The sequence below is a fragment of the Oncorhynchus clarkii genome, chromosome 12 (genome assembly GCF_045791955.1).
Source record: "Oncorhynchus clarkii lewisi isolate Uvic-CL-2024 chromosome 12, UVic_Ocla_1.0, whole genome shotgun sequence".
NCBI classification, from domain to species: Eukaryota; Metazoa; Chordata; class Actinopteri; order Salmoniformes; family Salmonidae; genus Oncorhynchus; species Oncorhynchus clarkii.
Window position 1 is genome coordinate 81,992,811 of NC_092158.1, and position 16,188 is coordinate 82,008,998.

The 16,188-nt window shown below is 43.6% G+C and overlaps 1 protein-coding gene across 1 annotated transcript; it reads left to right on the forward strand.

Annotated features, from left to right (window-relative positions):
* The first annotated feature begins 2,205 nt into the window (after positions 1 to 2,205).
* LOC139422567 (uncharacterized) lies at positions 2,206 to 13,527 on the forward strand. The gene is made up of 3 exons (XM_071173712.1): positions 2,206 to 2,435; positions 11,791 to 12,665; positions 12,699 to 13,527. Exons 2-3 carry the CDS (start codon positions 11,810 to 11,812, stop codon positions 13,415 to 13,417), a joined length of 1,575 nt encoding a protein of 524 aa, XP_071029813.1. The 5' UTR covers positions 2,206 to 2,435; positions 11,791 to 11,809; the 3' UTR covers positions 13,418 to 13,527.
* Positions 13,528 to 16,188: the final 2,661 nt, after the last annotated feature.

The window sequence follows — 16,188 nt, forward strand, 5'->3', positions numbered from 1 at the left end:
TAGGGTTTATTTGGAATTAGATAGACACAGTCTAGGGTTGTGTGAACGTGTATCAGATGATGTTTGTGCATTTCCAGTTTAAAATGTTTCTGTGTTTTTTGAGGTTATTGGATTGGTGCAAATTGCAATAACATCATTGTATTGTTATGTTTGTTTGTTAGTTATTGATGCCAATTAGCTACATGTACACGAGATGAATGAAACACCAATGGATCACGAGAGTCATTTATTTATTTATGACATTTCATGTGTCTGTGTGTGCATTTTAAAATGTGCCATGTATTTATGCAGCATGGTCTCTACATCTATTAGCAGAGAATGTTTGGATAATGTGATATGTGTTTCATGTGACAGAACAATGCTCCAGGTGAAAGGGTGTACTGATGTGGTTCTGAGAGAGAGAGAGAGAGAGAGAGAGAGAGAGAGAGAGAGAGAGAGAGAGAGAGAGAGAGAGAGAGAGAGAGAGAGAGAGAGAGAGAGAGAGAGAGAGAGAGAGAGAGAGAGAGAGAGAGAGAGAGAGAGAGAGAGAGAGAGAGAGAGAGAGAGAGAGAGAGAGAGAGAGAAATAACTTTTGTCCCTACATTTGTGTGTGTTGACCTTCCTCTCACTGTCTTTTATCTCTGTCAATACCTTGCTAACTCTCTCTCGCTCTCCCTCTCTCACTGATGTAACCTCAGGCAGAAATATCTAAGTGTGCACAGAACAAGTTCAGACAAAAAAAGCAGAGAGAGAATGGTGGGAGGGTTCCAAGGACTGCCACTTTTAGGGAGGAATGCCATGAGGGAGACACCGGGGAAGAACAGCAAAGAGGGTGAGGATATGAAGAGGTAATAACATCCAAATCTTATTTCAGGGCTGCTCCTGTATGTGTGAGAGAGATTGAGTGTATTTGATGGAGTGTGTGCGGCTGTGCGCATGTGTGTGTTGGGGGAAAACAGTAGCAGTCAGTCACAGAGTGCTATCTATCAACATCCCTTTAGGTCTGACTGTATTGACAGTGGTAAGTACCCCCATCTTTGAGTGAGTTCTACATTTTAGCTAGTTCCACTATACACAACTGACCCGTTTAGCAGTTGGAGTTTGAAAAGTTCTTTTCATTCTCCCCCTCTTTCTCTGTCTCCTTTTCTGTCCCCATCTCTCCCATCCCAAAAGTCTTTCATGAGCAGTCTCACAGGGGCAGGGTTGTAACACAAGCCTCCTCTCTTTTGTCTCCATTCTTTTCCTTATCCTTTCATCTTTTTAAACATTCATTGGAAAAAAAAGGTTTTAGTGAGATGGAAACCACTACCTTGGTAAAGAAAGAGAGTGTCTGAGAGACGCAGACACAGGGAAAAGGTAAAGCCTTCCTCTGCTCATCTACCAATTTATGGTTTCCTTTTCAACAACAAACTTCAAGGTGGACTGACTCAGTGGACGAGCTGTTCTCCAAGGTTAAAAGAACATAGGCTACATACTCAGCTGGCGCGAAGACCCATCTAGATGAACTGTCTGTCATAACTCCATAACTCATACAGCACTGTGTTGTGATGTGTTATATGTATTAGACAGTAGGCCTAGACAGTAGGCGAGTTATGAACCTGAACCCAGTTTAGCCTCATGATTTCCCAGGGAAAGGAAGGCTGAGGTAAAGGTAAATCATTGCTTAAATTATTATATTAAATCTATAATACTGTTTTTCTTTATCCCTAATAACCAGCAGTTAGGCTGTTTGGGGCTATACATTTTGTATTGAGAAAACTTGGCATTCGATATCCCTCTCACAGATGTTCCTCGTCCTGTTGTTTCTTCTGTGCTTTCTTTCCCCCTCTGTCCTTTACCCCTTTCAAAAAACTCGCTCGCCCCGTCTTGTCCTCCCTCTCCTCCGCTCCAAAAGCAACCAGAAGCTATTCGCGTTTAGGCTACAGGCGGAGTTTTTGAGAACTGGGAAGAATTTGACAAACTTTGTTGATCCCAACGTAGCCTAAACGGACCGCAGCGCTTCGCTGCCAGTCGTTATAGAGACATCGATTAGTTTACTGTGTATGTCGACTTCAATTTAAATAAATTACAGTTCCTCTTTTCATGGAATATGAAGAACAATGTAGGATGAGATCTTGACCGAATCATGCATAGATCTTTCTTTTTTCTTTTATCAAACATCGCGTTGTCTATCTAGTTTTAAAGCGCGGTTAGGACGGAGCTGTTTTTGCATATTTATTTTTTCTTCCCGTCGTTTTTTTAAATGATTGTTGTTTAATTCAAACGGACATGGCTAACTGATATAATAAACATTTTTTTTGTGACGTGGGAAGTACATTTGAATTGAATATGAAAACGTAACTTTTCCATTTAAACCAATATTGAGTTTTACCACTTCGCCAACTCTCTCGGACCATTAGTCTATAACCAATGTGGTGTCAACTGGAAGGACGCGTGGTCCGGATCTCACCTAAACGGTACACATTTACTTGTCGTGTCCATTTTACAAACTGCAGTTCATGTATATGTTAATTTGTTTGCATATGTACTAACACGAGCTATGGACACTTTCGGTTAATACATCTACTGTTGGGTTTGCCACAGCGCATTATTGGATAGCCTAATTTAAATCTCCATCACTGTTTTTTTTTTCTTTCACAAGTATTCAGATATGATAATAGGCTACATATAACCTAATCCTAATCTGCAGGTGTATGCTAGAGATCACAGAAATTGACAGGTCATCAGGCCAATTGATCCATAATCTACTGAAATCTTGCCTATAGTCTACTTTGTGGCAATTTTTGAGATTTAGGTTGTTGCTTACCTCGTGTTAAAAGTAATCAATGGCATTAAGTGCATGATGTCCCCGAAATATTAGACTACTATGACTATGTCACTATACCAGTAGCAGAGTGCATTAAAGCCACAATCTGAGTATGTGTTTCAGCCAAACATCAGACCCATACTTGGTTTGGTAGGAAGCTGAGAGATGGGGTTTAGGAAATGTAACCACTCTCGTATTCATAGTGGGGCTTTGAATGCAAGTACTGACAATCTATTGCATGCATGATAGTTTAAAACATTTTGCAGCAATACATTGTTTGTTTACTGAAGTAAATAAGGCCTACAACCCTATATTTTCTGTTGTGAGGCAGTAAGAAGACAGTTATATTAAACTCATGAGTAATAATACATTATATACAAGAATCAATGGTTATATCATTCATTTAAATAAAAATAACCAAAGAACAGCAGAATTTGCCGTGCCAACGTGGCCCTTTTGCATGTAAATAATACAATGTGCACCACCTTCAGTTGGTTAAATGCTTAAGGAAAACGTTGTGGGTTTTTCAACGCCGATTAGGTAAGAACATGGTACCATATGGAATGTTTCCTTCATGGAGGCTCCCTTCTGGTAGACAGCTTAATTCACACTGCACTGCTGCTCTCCTTTCTTCCTATGGACAGATTGACTGTCATTTATCCTTTGGATCAGTGCCTGATTAGATTGGACAGGTCCTTGCATATTCATGTTTATGTTGTGTGTGTGTGCTTTTTTTGTGTGTGGGGTGTGTGTGTCCTAACAAAAAATGTATCAACCCCTACAAAAAAATGTCCATTATTTATAATCCACCTAATAATTCACATTTTGTGTTTCTACAGGATTATTTTCCTGCTATAGCAAACTGGCTCAAATTAAGATTCTGTGTGTGTGTGTGTGTGTGTGTGTGTGTGTGTGTGTGTGTGTGTGTGTGTGTGTGTGTGTGTGTGTGTGTGTGTGTGTGTGTGTGTGTGTGTGTGTGTGTGTGTGTGTGTGTGTGTGTGTGTGTAAATGTGAACTGAAAAAGCTTTACACAGAGCCAAGGCCAGAGAGAGCCCAGGGTAGATTATTTTCCTGCTATAGCAAACTGGCTGGAATTAAGATTATGTGTGTGTGTGTGTGTGTGTGTGTGTGTGTGTGTGTGTGTGTGTGTGTGTGTGTGTGTGTGTGTGTGTGTGTAAATGTGAACTGAAAAAGCTGTACACAGAGCCAAGGCCAGAGAGAGCCCAGGGTAGATACTCAGTTAGACTAAAGCGTGGAATGACACAATCATAGAATCCTAATTAATGGGCTGTTTGCACAGAAGGACCGCTAACTACTGTTACGTGTTCAAAACTCATGAGCACAAGGCTTTTACTCCGTCTCAGGCCATACAGAGACAGAGAAAAACAAAGACAAACAACCTGCTGTAGTGTTTCCTCTGCTCTAGGCACAGCATGTGTCACAGGCGTGAAGTTGACCTCTGTCACAGTTAGGCTATGAAGAAGTCCACACATTGCACTGACTAATCTGATCTATGGACGGATGATTTCAGTACACACACACATGTCCATAAGGTTACGTGTTGACTCCAAAGAGATATGATTATCCCGGCTGGTCTGGGCCTTGACATAATTAATCATCTCAGACGGACAAATGGACATCCGGCCCATTACCCACACATGAAGCGGATTAGTTGTTAACAGGATAATTGCACAGCAGCCACTGCCAGGTGTGGAGCCAGCATAATGGAATTCTCTTCTCACTGTTTCCTAACAGAGCCTCCCAGACTAATTCTGGCTTCCCAGTCTCATTCCTCTCCATCCTCTCTCTCACTCCTCCTTCTCTGTCATTTCATACCCACAATATACTTCTCAGGTAACCATCTAAAAGATGTCAAACCAACAACCATAAGGCACCTATCCCTAATCACCAGGTTTATTTGTGAGATTTAGGCCTAGCTGTAAGTTGTACGTGTGACTTTGTTGTAGCAGTGTTACTTTGTGTCTGTTTATTTGAAGATCATTTAAAAATGGTGTGTTTTTGAACTGTTGGGCAGTTTGGTTTTCTGTAGGAACTTGGGGGAGTGTTTTGGTTTGGGGTTAGAAGGTTTGTTTTGACAGGGTTTGGAGTTTGGATTGTTTGTTTGGATAATGTTTGGAGGTTTTGTAAATTAGTTGGGAAAGTCTTGTGTTTTCTTATAGTTTTGAATCTGTGGTTTTGGGATGTTTTTTCTATAGACCGAGTGTGTTCGTTTCGGGGTTTGGGTTGTCTATTCATTTGTGAGATTTGCTGGTCAGACAGTGTTTGGGTCTTATCCAGACAGCTGAGGAGTGAGGAGGTCCTTGTCTGGCCATGCAGGGAGTGTAAATGGCGCGTGTCATTGTAGCAAATGGAGCATGATGATGAAAAGCTCCTGTGCCACAGAGTACACTGATATGGTCTCCAGCGCGTGTGTCTGCCTGCCTGTCTGGTGTGTGTTCTCAGAAAACCTTACAACCAGCTCTTCCACTAAACACACACACAGCCTTAAGGTTGTTTTTATATACATGATGCCCATTTATAAAAATATATGGGGATCATAATGCCACTGATTGAATAATTGACTGTTGTTCACCTCTCTCTGTCTCTGTCTCTGTCTCTGTCTCTGTCTCTGTCTCTCTGTCTGTGTTGTCTGTTGCCACATGTCTGTTGTCTGTTGCCACATGGCACAGTGCATGTTCATCTATAATTGACAGTGCTCTTCTGCAGCTCACCATCTGTCTGGGCTGGAACTAACCAGAACCCAGAATGGCACTTCAGGACACTTTATCTGCATACAGCACACAGCACACCTGTGTTTACAAACTTACGGATGGCCCTGTGCCAATAAGAGAAAACAGGAAACGAGTCCTTTGATGTGATTTGTGTATCACCAGGGAACGAGGCCCACAGCATATGCAAGCATAAATACATGACTGATGTGTCATCTAATGTCCCTGGTTCTTTTACTAATCACTACTGCATTGTGTCCCAGGTGTGGTCAGGTGTAGTGAATCTCCTGTCATTTCTCTTTCTCTCACTGTATCTTTCTTTCTCCCTCTCTGTCTAACTCTCTCAACCTCCTACCCCCCCCTCCCTATATGTCCCCTCCCCCCTTCTCAGTCTCCCCCTTCCCCTTTCTCAGTCTGTTGTCTGGTCTGGGGACACCTGAAGATAGCAGTAAACCCACATCACAGACATTCTGAGCATTCTACCTTTTTAAACTCTTTCTAAATATCCTCCTCCCATTTTTCACACAACAACAGATAAATAGAAGTGACACATGACTCAGTCTTGGAAGTGGGTTCATCTTTTTCTGGGTGGAGTCCATATGCTCTCCCAGAGGAATCCTCATAATCATGGTTGACTAGTCCTACATGATGTGTGACACCATCATGATATGCCACATATGTAGCAGGCCTCTTCAGACAAAACGCGAACCAGAGGAAGGCATGTGTGGTTGCTGTACTGATCAGTGTTTCCCTTATATTCCTTTAACAGTGGCGCATAGCCGCTGCTAAATTGTTGGCGCCAAGTTCAGAGTGACAAGTTCAGAGCGACAAGTTATAACAAGTTTCCTCAGATTCTCATCAGATCTTCCAAGAAACCTCCCAGGTAACTAGCTAGCTAGTTTGTAATCCTGGAAGTGCAGCCAACCATAGAGATAGTGCCCAAATCTAGTGCCCAAAATCCAGTTTGAGCATGGGCAGCGCCATTGAGGACTTTTACCATTTTGAAGTAGTCAGCTGGGTGGGACTTCCTATGGGTTAAGGAAGGATCACATAATTCCATCCAGGTTATCAGGAGAGGGGGGGGGGGGGGGGGGGGGGGGGGGGGGGGGGGGGGGGGGTAAGAAGAAAATTAACTATTTCAAAATGGAGATGGCCTCAATGGTGCTGTCCATGCTCTTACAGACTCCATAATGGGACAGATACAATGTTGAGTCCTCTAACTATCTCTATGAGCCATCCCTATTAATACAGATGTAGGATCTTAATTTGATCGCCCTGCTGGACATTTTAAAACATGTTGTGTATTTGAGGTTTAAAAGGGCTGCTGAAGTTTGTAATTTCCACTTTGAAATTACAGACTGATTTTTCGTAAAGGGAAAATCATCAATCCCTACAAAAAAGTCCATTAATTATAATCCACATAATAATTAAAATGTCCTGTTGCTGCAGGATAATTATAATCAACATAATAATTAAAATGTCCTGTTGCTGCAGGATAATTATAATCAACATAATAATTAAAATGTCCTGTTGCTGCAGGATAATTATAATCAACATAATAATTAAAATGTCCTGTTGCTGCAGGATAATTATAATCAACATAATAATTTACATTTCCTGTTGCTGCAGGATTATTTTCCTGCTGTAGCAAACTGGCTCAAATTAAGATCCTACATGTGTAGATGTATGTAATAATTATGATACAGTAACTTTACACTAGCTAAATGATTTTTAGGGTTCATATAGAATTGGCTGGGGATGTCATTGAGGTCATGAGAATGTCCTTTCAAAAAATCCTTAATGTTACACTTTTACATGAAACTACATGAAAGTTGACATACTAATATGACATTGAAGCTCAGTCAATAGACTATTATTGTAGTACCATATTATCTTGAAAGCGTATCAAGTTGAATATGATGGTCTGCTTTGCCCTCTGGTGGCAGGTGTGAGTGAGAGGACAGAGGATTGGTTAAAATCAAATTTTATTGGTCAGATACATGTGTTTAGCAGATGTTATTGCGGGTGTAGCGAAATGCTTGTGTATCTAGCTCCAACAGTGCAATAATATCTAACAAGTAATATCTAACAATTTCACAACAATACAAACAATACACACAAATCCAAAGTAAAGGAATGGAATTAAGAATATATAAATATTTGGACAAGCAATGTCAGAGCGGCATCGACTAAGATACAGCAGAGTAGAATAGAATACAGTATATACATATGAGATGAGTAATGCAATATGTAAACATTATTACAGTGACCAGTGTTCCCTTATTAAAGTGGCCAGGAATTTCAAGTATATGTACAGTGCCTTGCGAATGTATTCGGCCCCCTTGAACTTTGCGACCTTTTGCCACATTTCAGGCTTCAAACATAAAGATATAAAACCATATTTTTTTGTGAAGAATCAACAACAAGTGGGACACAATCATGAAGTGGAATGACATTTATTGGATATTTCAAACTTTTTTAACAAATCAAAAACTGAAAAATTGGGCGTGCAAAATTATTCAGCCCCTTTACTTTCCGTGCAGCAAACTCTCTCCAGAAGTTCAGTGAGGATCTCTGAATGATCCAATGTTGACCTAAATGACTAATGATGATAAATGCAATCCACCTGTGTGTAATCAAGTCTCCGTATAAATGCACCTGCACTGTGATAGTCTCAGAGGTCCGTTAAAAGCGCAGAGAGCATCATGAAGAACAAGGAACACACCAGGCAGGTCCGAGATACTGTTGTGAAGAAGTTTAAAGTCGGATTTGGATACAAAAATATTTCCCAAGCTTTAAACATCCCAAGGAGCACTGTGCAAGCGATAATATTGAAATGGAAAGAGTATCAGACCACTGCAAATCTACCAAGACCTGGCCGTCCCTCTAAACTTTCAGCTCATACAAGGAGAAGACTGATCAGAGATGCAGCCAAGAGGCCCATGATCACTCTGGATGAACTGCAGAGATCTACAGCTGAGGTGGGAGACTCTGTCCATAGGACAACAATCAGTCAGTCGTATATTGCACAAATCTGGCCTTTATGGAAGAGTGGCAAGAAGAAAGCCATTTCTTAAAGATATCCATAAAAAGTGTCATTTAAAGTTTGCCACAAGCCACCTGGGAGACACACCAAACATGTGGAAGAAGGTGCTCTGGTCAGATGAAACCAAAATTGAACTTTTTGGCAACAATGCAAAACGTTATGTTTGGCGTAAAAGCAACACAGCTCATCACTCTGAACACACCATCCCCACTGTCAAACATGGTGGTGGCAGCATCATGGTTTGGGCCTGCTTTTCTTCAGCAGGGACAGGGAAGATGGTTAAAATTGATGGGAAGATGGATGGAGCCAAATACAGGACCATTCTGGAAGAAAACCTGATGGAGTCTGCAAAAGACCTGAGACTGGGACGGAGATTTGTCTTCCAACAAGACAATGATCCAAAACATAAAGCAAAATCTACAATGGAATGGTTCAAAAATAAACATATCCAGGTGTTAGAATGGCCAAGTCAAAGTCCAGACCTGAATCCAATTGAGAATCTGTGGAAAGAACTGAAAACTGCTGTTCACAAATGCTCTCCATCCAACCTCACTGAGCTCGAGCTGTTTTGCAAGGAGGAATGGGAAAAAATGTCAGTCTCTCGATGTGCAAAACTGATAGAGACATACCCCAAGCGACTTACAGCTGTAATCGCAGCAAAAGGTGGCGCTACAAAGTATTAACTTAAGGGGGCTGAATAATTTTGCACGCCCAATTTTTCAGTTTTTGATTTGTTAAAAAAGTTTGAAATATCCAATAAATGTCGTTCCACTTCATGATTGTGTCCCACTTGTTGTTGATTCTTCACAAAAAAATACAGTTTTATATCTTTATGTTTGAAGCCTGAAATGTGGCAAAAGGTCGCAAAGTTCAAGGGGGCCGAATACTTTCGCAAGGCACTGTATATAAGGCAGCAGCCTCTAAGGTGCTACTGATGGCTGCAGTATTTGCTGATGGCCTTGAGATAGAAGCTGTTTTTCAGTCTCCCGGTCCCAGCTTTAATGCACCTGTACTGACCTCGCCTTCTGCATGATAGCGGGGTGAACAGGCAGTGGCTTGGGTGGTTGTTGTCTTTGATTATCATTTTTGGCCTTCCTGTGACATCTGGTGCTGTAGGGCAGGTAGTTTGCCCCTGGTGATGCGTTGGGCAGACCGCACCACCCTCTGAAGAGCCCTGCGGTTGCGTGCGGTGCAGTTGCCGTACCAGATGATGATACAGTCCGACAGGATGCATCTGTAAAGGTTTTTGAGGGTTTTAGGTATCAAGTCAAATTTGTTCAGCCTCCTGAGGTTGAAGAGGTGCTGTTGTGCCTTCTTCACTACAATGTCTGTGTGGGTGGACCATTTCAGGTTGTCAGTGACGTGTACGCCGAGGAACTTGAAGCTTTCCACCTTCTCCACTGCGGTCGCCGTCAATGTGGATAGGGGGGTGCTCCCGCTGCTGTTTCCTAAAGTCCACAATCAGCTTTGTTTTGTTGACATTACATGAGAGGTTATTTTCCTGGTACCACCCTCCCAGGGCGCTCACCTCCTCCCTTTAGGCTGTCTCATCATCCCTTTAGGCCGTCTAATCAGTCCTACTACTGTTGTGTCGTCTGCAAACTTGATGATTGAGTTGGAGAAGTGCGTGGCCACGCAGTCATGTGTGAACATGGAGTATAGGAGGGGGCTGAGCACACACTCTTGTGGGGCCCCTGTGTTGAGGATCAGCTAAGTGGAGGTGTTGTTTCCTACCTTCAAACCTGGGGGCCCCAAGCTTAATGATGAGCTTGGAGGGTACTATGATGTTGGATACTGAGCTATAGTCAATGAAAAGCATTCTTACGTAGGTATTCCTCTTGTCCAGATGGGATAGGGCTGTGCGATGGCGATTGCATCATCTGTGGATCTATTGGGGCGGTAAGCAAATTTAAGTGGGTCTAGGGTGTCAGGTAAGGTAGAGGTGATATGATCCTTGACTAGTCTCTCAAAGCACTTCATGATGACAGAAGTGAGTGCTACGGGGCGATAGTCATTTAGTTTAGTTACCTTTGCTTTCTTGGGTACAGGAACAATGGTGGACATCTTGAAAGAAGTGGGGACAGCAGACTGGGATAGGGAGAGTTTGAATATGTCCGTAAACACTCCAGCCAGCTGGTCTGCACATGCTCTGAGGACGCGGCTTGGGATGCGGTCTGGGCCGGCAGCCTTGCAAGGGTTAACACGCTTAAAAGTCTTACTCAAGTTGAAGAAGGAGAGCCCACAGTCCTTGGTAGCGGGCCACGTCGGTGGCACAGTGTTATCCTCAAAGCGTGCGAAGAAGGTGTTTAGCTTCTCTGGAAGTACTAGGGAAGCGTTTAAAGGTTTATCTGGTATCACTCATCATTCATCATTGTGTTCAAAGGAGGTTGTGATGTAAACTTTCAGAGAATTGGCCAAGGGCCAGGATTTTCTGGAGCCTTTGAGAAGAAAAACTGTTCTTCAAGTATTTCTGGTTTCACTTTTAAAATTGTCTAAGTTCAGCATCTGTCACAACAACAATTAAGTGATTAGTTCAGTTATTACTGTGAAATGCCTTATTTTCTGCCACAAGGCAAAACATTTATTGGATCAAAGCTTGCGTGTTTACTCGTATGCACATGTATGTTTTTGCAAACTGATATGCACCAAACCAAATCTGTTTATAGAATTGACCAAAGGGACTACTTCGCACACAACCATAGATTGGGCACAGAGGACCAACTGCAACTACAAACATTTGATGTTTTACACCCTTAAAAGTTGAAAAAAGCCTTTTGAAACCCTAAGGCCTCATTATGACTGCTTGAGTTGTAATTCATTTCCTTTGTGAGATTAATGACCCACAGTTGAAACACATAGCAGGATTATAGAGGCTCCATTTGAAGGCCAACAACCGGGCAGCCAACCGGGCAGCCAACCAGGCAGCCAACCAGGCAGCCAACCGGGCAGGCAGGGGATCTGTTCTGCTGCATGTCCATTGTTCCACAGTCTCCTCACATGGATAAACTGATCTTTCTGCAGTTTTCCCTGTTTTCCATGAGTTCTGCTAAGATTATAAAGCTACCTCTACACTTCTAGAGTTAACAGTTAAGCTACAGGTTAGAACCAGTAAAAAGTCTCGTTTTACCTTTTCATGAAAGTTCCACATTTACTGTATTGAACACTGTTTTAACCCCATTTCTCTTCTCTCCTCTTTCTCTCTCTCCCCATACCCGTCTCTCCATCCTCAGTTGATACGTGTTGGGAGTGATGCACTGGCTTCCCCTGGTTGCCATGGTGATCGCCTCGGCCCTGCCCTTCCCTCACAGCCCTGTGACCAGTACTGTTGCTGCGATGATGGAGCCCGGCAGTAGCCTGGACAACCACACAGAGGACATCGATGACTCTTCCAGTCGCTCCCCCGGATCTTACTCCACACGTCCAGCTCCTCAGGCCTCTGTGGACTACAACTCCCACAGTAATGCCTCACTCAAGGACTACAATGTGACTGCTGATTCTGGGAGAGCAGACAGTACAAAACGCCTCAGCGTGACGGGTGTCAAGAAAGACTACAATAACCCCTCCATATTTAAAGAGGAGGTGAAAACTTTGAAAGGGAAGCGAAAACAACAAAGTTATCTGTCAAAAAGCAATTTTCCTACAGAAAACACGAACAGCGTTGGTTTAAATACATATTCTAACACTGATGGAGGAAAACTCAGGAGCACCAATGGCAGCAGTCATCAGGACTACCCCTCCCAGGAGAACTATGTACTAGGGGACTATAAACCAGACAGCAGCAGAGCTGGTGATGACATCAGCTTTAGAGACATGGCTCAGAAGGAAAACCATCATAATTCTCTAGACCCCAGGACCGATGAACAGGATCTCAGACCTCCCAACATGTATGTGGTGAAAACTTACAAACCTTCCACTAATGCTGGACACCACAGTAAAACTGGGCCAGATCCCTCCAGTCAGATGACCCCGCAGAGAGCAGAGGCTAGGACAGAGAGCAGTGATAACAGGGGAGAGGAGAGGAGGGAGGGTGGGCCTGGGGCAGTGGCTGAGAAAGGTCCGGATCTGTCAGAGGAAGGAATGGAAGTAGGACTAGGGTTAGGACTGGGTCAGGGGCTGGGAGGTGTAAAGGAGAAGCAAGAGCTGCTGTTTTTAGATGCACACCCGCGGGTCCTTTTCTCTTCCTCTCCTCCAGAGCACCCGCCCCTCCTCCTCATGCTGGAGTCAGGCATGTTGCCCATAGAAGGAGAAGACAAGGAGGAGGAGGAGGAGGAAGTGTCGGACGCAGACGGACACATGGAGGGTCATGGGGACAGAGAGATGGACAGGAGTGTGCCGCTGAGCTGGGTGGACACTCTCAGGGGGGCCAGGGAGCCCCCTCTCCCCGCCCCCAGGCACAAGCGCTCGCACTTGTCCCACACCAGGCGGGGTGAGATGCCGGTGTGCGAGTCGGAGAGTGTGTGGGTAACGGACAAGACGACGGTCATCGACGATAGGGGTAAAACAGTCAACATCGTGCCAGAGATCAAGACAGTCAAGGGGGCGCTTAAGCAGTACTTCTATGAGACTCGCTGCCTCCAGGAGGGGCAGCAGAGGGGCGGTGGGCCGCAGCGGGAGGCAGAGGGGGCAGGGGCCTCGTCAGCGGGCACAGTGATACGGGCCGTAGGTGTGTCCGGGGCCAGCTGCCGGGGCGTGGACATCAAGCAGTGGGTGAGTCAGTGTAAGGCCAAGGACACATATGTCCGAGCCCTCACTGTTGACAACAACGGTCTGCAGGGCTGGAGGTGGGTCCGCATCAACTCGTCCTGCGTGTGTGTCCTACTGTCCAGAGTAACCAGGAAAAACAGAGGAAGGGAGTGAGGGCAGGAGATGGAGGAAAGGTGGAGAGGATAATGTGGAAGAAATGTTAACACAGATAATGCTTGGAACATTGGATGTAATGTCAGTGAGACAGTAGGTGTTACTTTATAGGCCAGGGTGCCTCTTATCCAGAGCGACTTACATTAGTACATTCTTCTTATGATAGCTGCACTCTTACAAAAAAAGGGTTCCAAACGGGTTCTTCGGCTGTCCCCATAGGAGAACACTTTTTAGTTCTAGGTAGAATCCTTTTTGAGGTTCTATGTAGAACCCTCTGTGGAAAGGGTTCTACCTGGAACCAAAATGGGTTATTCAAAGGGTTCTCCTATGGGGACAGCCAAAGAACCCTTAGGTTCTAGATAGCACTTTCTTTAAAGAGTGTAGGCGAGACAACCCCTCCACCCATCACGGGCTCAGTGAGAGTGACTACACAAAAACAATAAAACCTCAACAATACAACTTAGGGAAAACTATCATATCAAAATAGTGATTTTAGAAAAGTACTGTTTGTTTCATAATTGTCTTCATGTCATACATGTTATTGCTGAGTAATTCTGTATGTAACCATGAGTTTTAAATTAATATATTTCTTTATATATGTGTACAATATGTGATCAGTATGCTTTTATGTATGAAAGTATGTATATTTATAGAGAAAGGTATGTGGAATGATAGGTTTGTTGTTGTTACATGATTCCAGCCTCTGGCGTCTGGCCTCTGCTCTGAATGGGAGAGGAAGGGACTGGCAGCACCTAGTGATTTAGCCTGATACTGCTCAACACTCCATACTGAGCACTGACCATCCCCAGTCCTTCTTTGTGAAGTCTCACAGAGAACATTATCACTGAGTGCTTTAATAGTAAGATAGAGAGGAGAATTGAGCCATGTATACTGTGAGCACAATGCTGGGTGTCATCATGATGCCCATACTGTTGTCATGAGAGCAACAGTCCATTTACAGTGTAGCCAGTCATATGTGATCAGAACATTTGAGTGACCAATAGAAACCATGCAGCAGTGTGACAACCACAGAAGCATTTTTATCTCTATCTCTCCCTGTAGTTAGATCATTAGATGATTGAAGAATTCCATTCGCCGCAGTTTGCAGTTTGAACTCTGCACTCTATAGTATATGCAGTACAACATATTTATACATCTGGATTTTTGTAATACATGTATGTATATTGTAAAGGCCTGTTTCTTATTCCATAAGTAAAAGATAAACTATTATAACTTATTTTATCATGATTTTTATGCATAATGGTCTTTCCCGGCAAGTGTCAATGGTGTGATCTATCGGTGTGTGTTGTCTCTTTTTCTGTCATATACACATACAGTATATACATGCTGATACACAAATACACAAACCACTGCCTCTCCTCCCCTTACACACTCTCCTGTTGTCTACACACGTGCCAACCCCAGGTACACAAAGTGAGAACACACACATTGGGATGTGTTGTACAACGAGTCCACTTTATTTGGTATTTTTATCACCATCATCTTCATCACTGTTTATTTTGCAGGTGTTATTTTCAATTTGTGTTATCATCTTCGTCATTCATATTATTTTTTTTCAATCATAACACAATTTGTTTTCAAAATGTACACATACAGTAGCATATCTTAATGACCATTTTTAATGTTTCATATTTACTTTTCAAATGAGGTCAAATTAAATGAGTAAGAATTAAGTATTAAATGAACATGTACATACAATTATTCAATACATACATACATAACGAAAATAAATATAGTTATCATAAAAACATAAAAATAAAAATACACACATTTTACAAATTGTTCCCCAGGCTTTCATCCTCATAGGTTAGATTTCTACAGATATATGTGTATCATCTTCACCCCCCAAAGTTGACTTCATTGTCATATTGGTTGTTTGACATGCATCGTAACACAGAAGCTAAAGGTTTTTCTTGACTTCCAACAGTCTCTTCTCTCACCTGGATCTCCTAATCATCCTTCCTCTCTTGGTTTCTGTTATGGCTTGCGTGCAGTAAATGAACCGTCTCCATCCTCTTTTCTTCTGGTCACTTTGACTGTTTTATCTCACCTTCGTCACACCTCCATCTTTCCCCTCGTCTTCCAGGGGCACCCAATGAACCTGAGCTGATGATGAGAGCCGTAAAGTTCACCACATCTAGAAAGCCATTACCCTGGGCTTTGTACTAGACCTGCAGTATGTAACCTGGCTTCAACAACATGTCCCCCCACTCTAATTTAGCTGGCTTTAGTGGATACCTACAAATGACTAAATTACATCACAGCTGTATGGCCCCCCATCCCATCGATTCCCGCTGCTGTGGCCCCCAAATCCCATCTTATCCTCGCTGCTGTGGCCCCCCATCCCATCGTATCCTCGCTGCTGTGGCCCCCCATCCCATCGTATCCTCGCTGCTGTGGCCCCCCATCCCATCGTATCCTCGCTGCTGTGGCCCCCCATCCCATCGTATCCTCGCTGCTGTGGCCCCCAAATCCCATCTTATCCTCGCTGCTGTGGCCCCCCATCCCATCGTATCCTCGCTGCTGTGGCCCCCCATCCCATCGTATCCTCGCTGCTGTGGACCCCCATCCCATCGTATCCTCGCTGCTGTGGCCCACCCATCCCATCGTATCCTCGCTGCTGTGGCCCCCCATCCCATCGTATCCTCGCTGCTGTGGTCCCTCAACCCATCGTATCCCCGCTGCTGTGGCCCCAGCATCCCATTGTATCCCCGCTGCTGTGGCCCCCCCATTCCATCGTATCCCCGCTG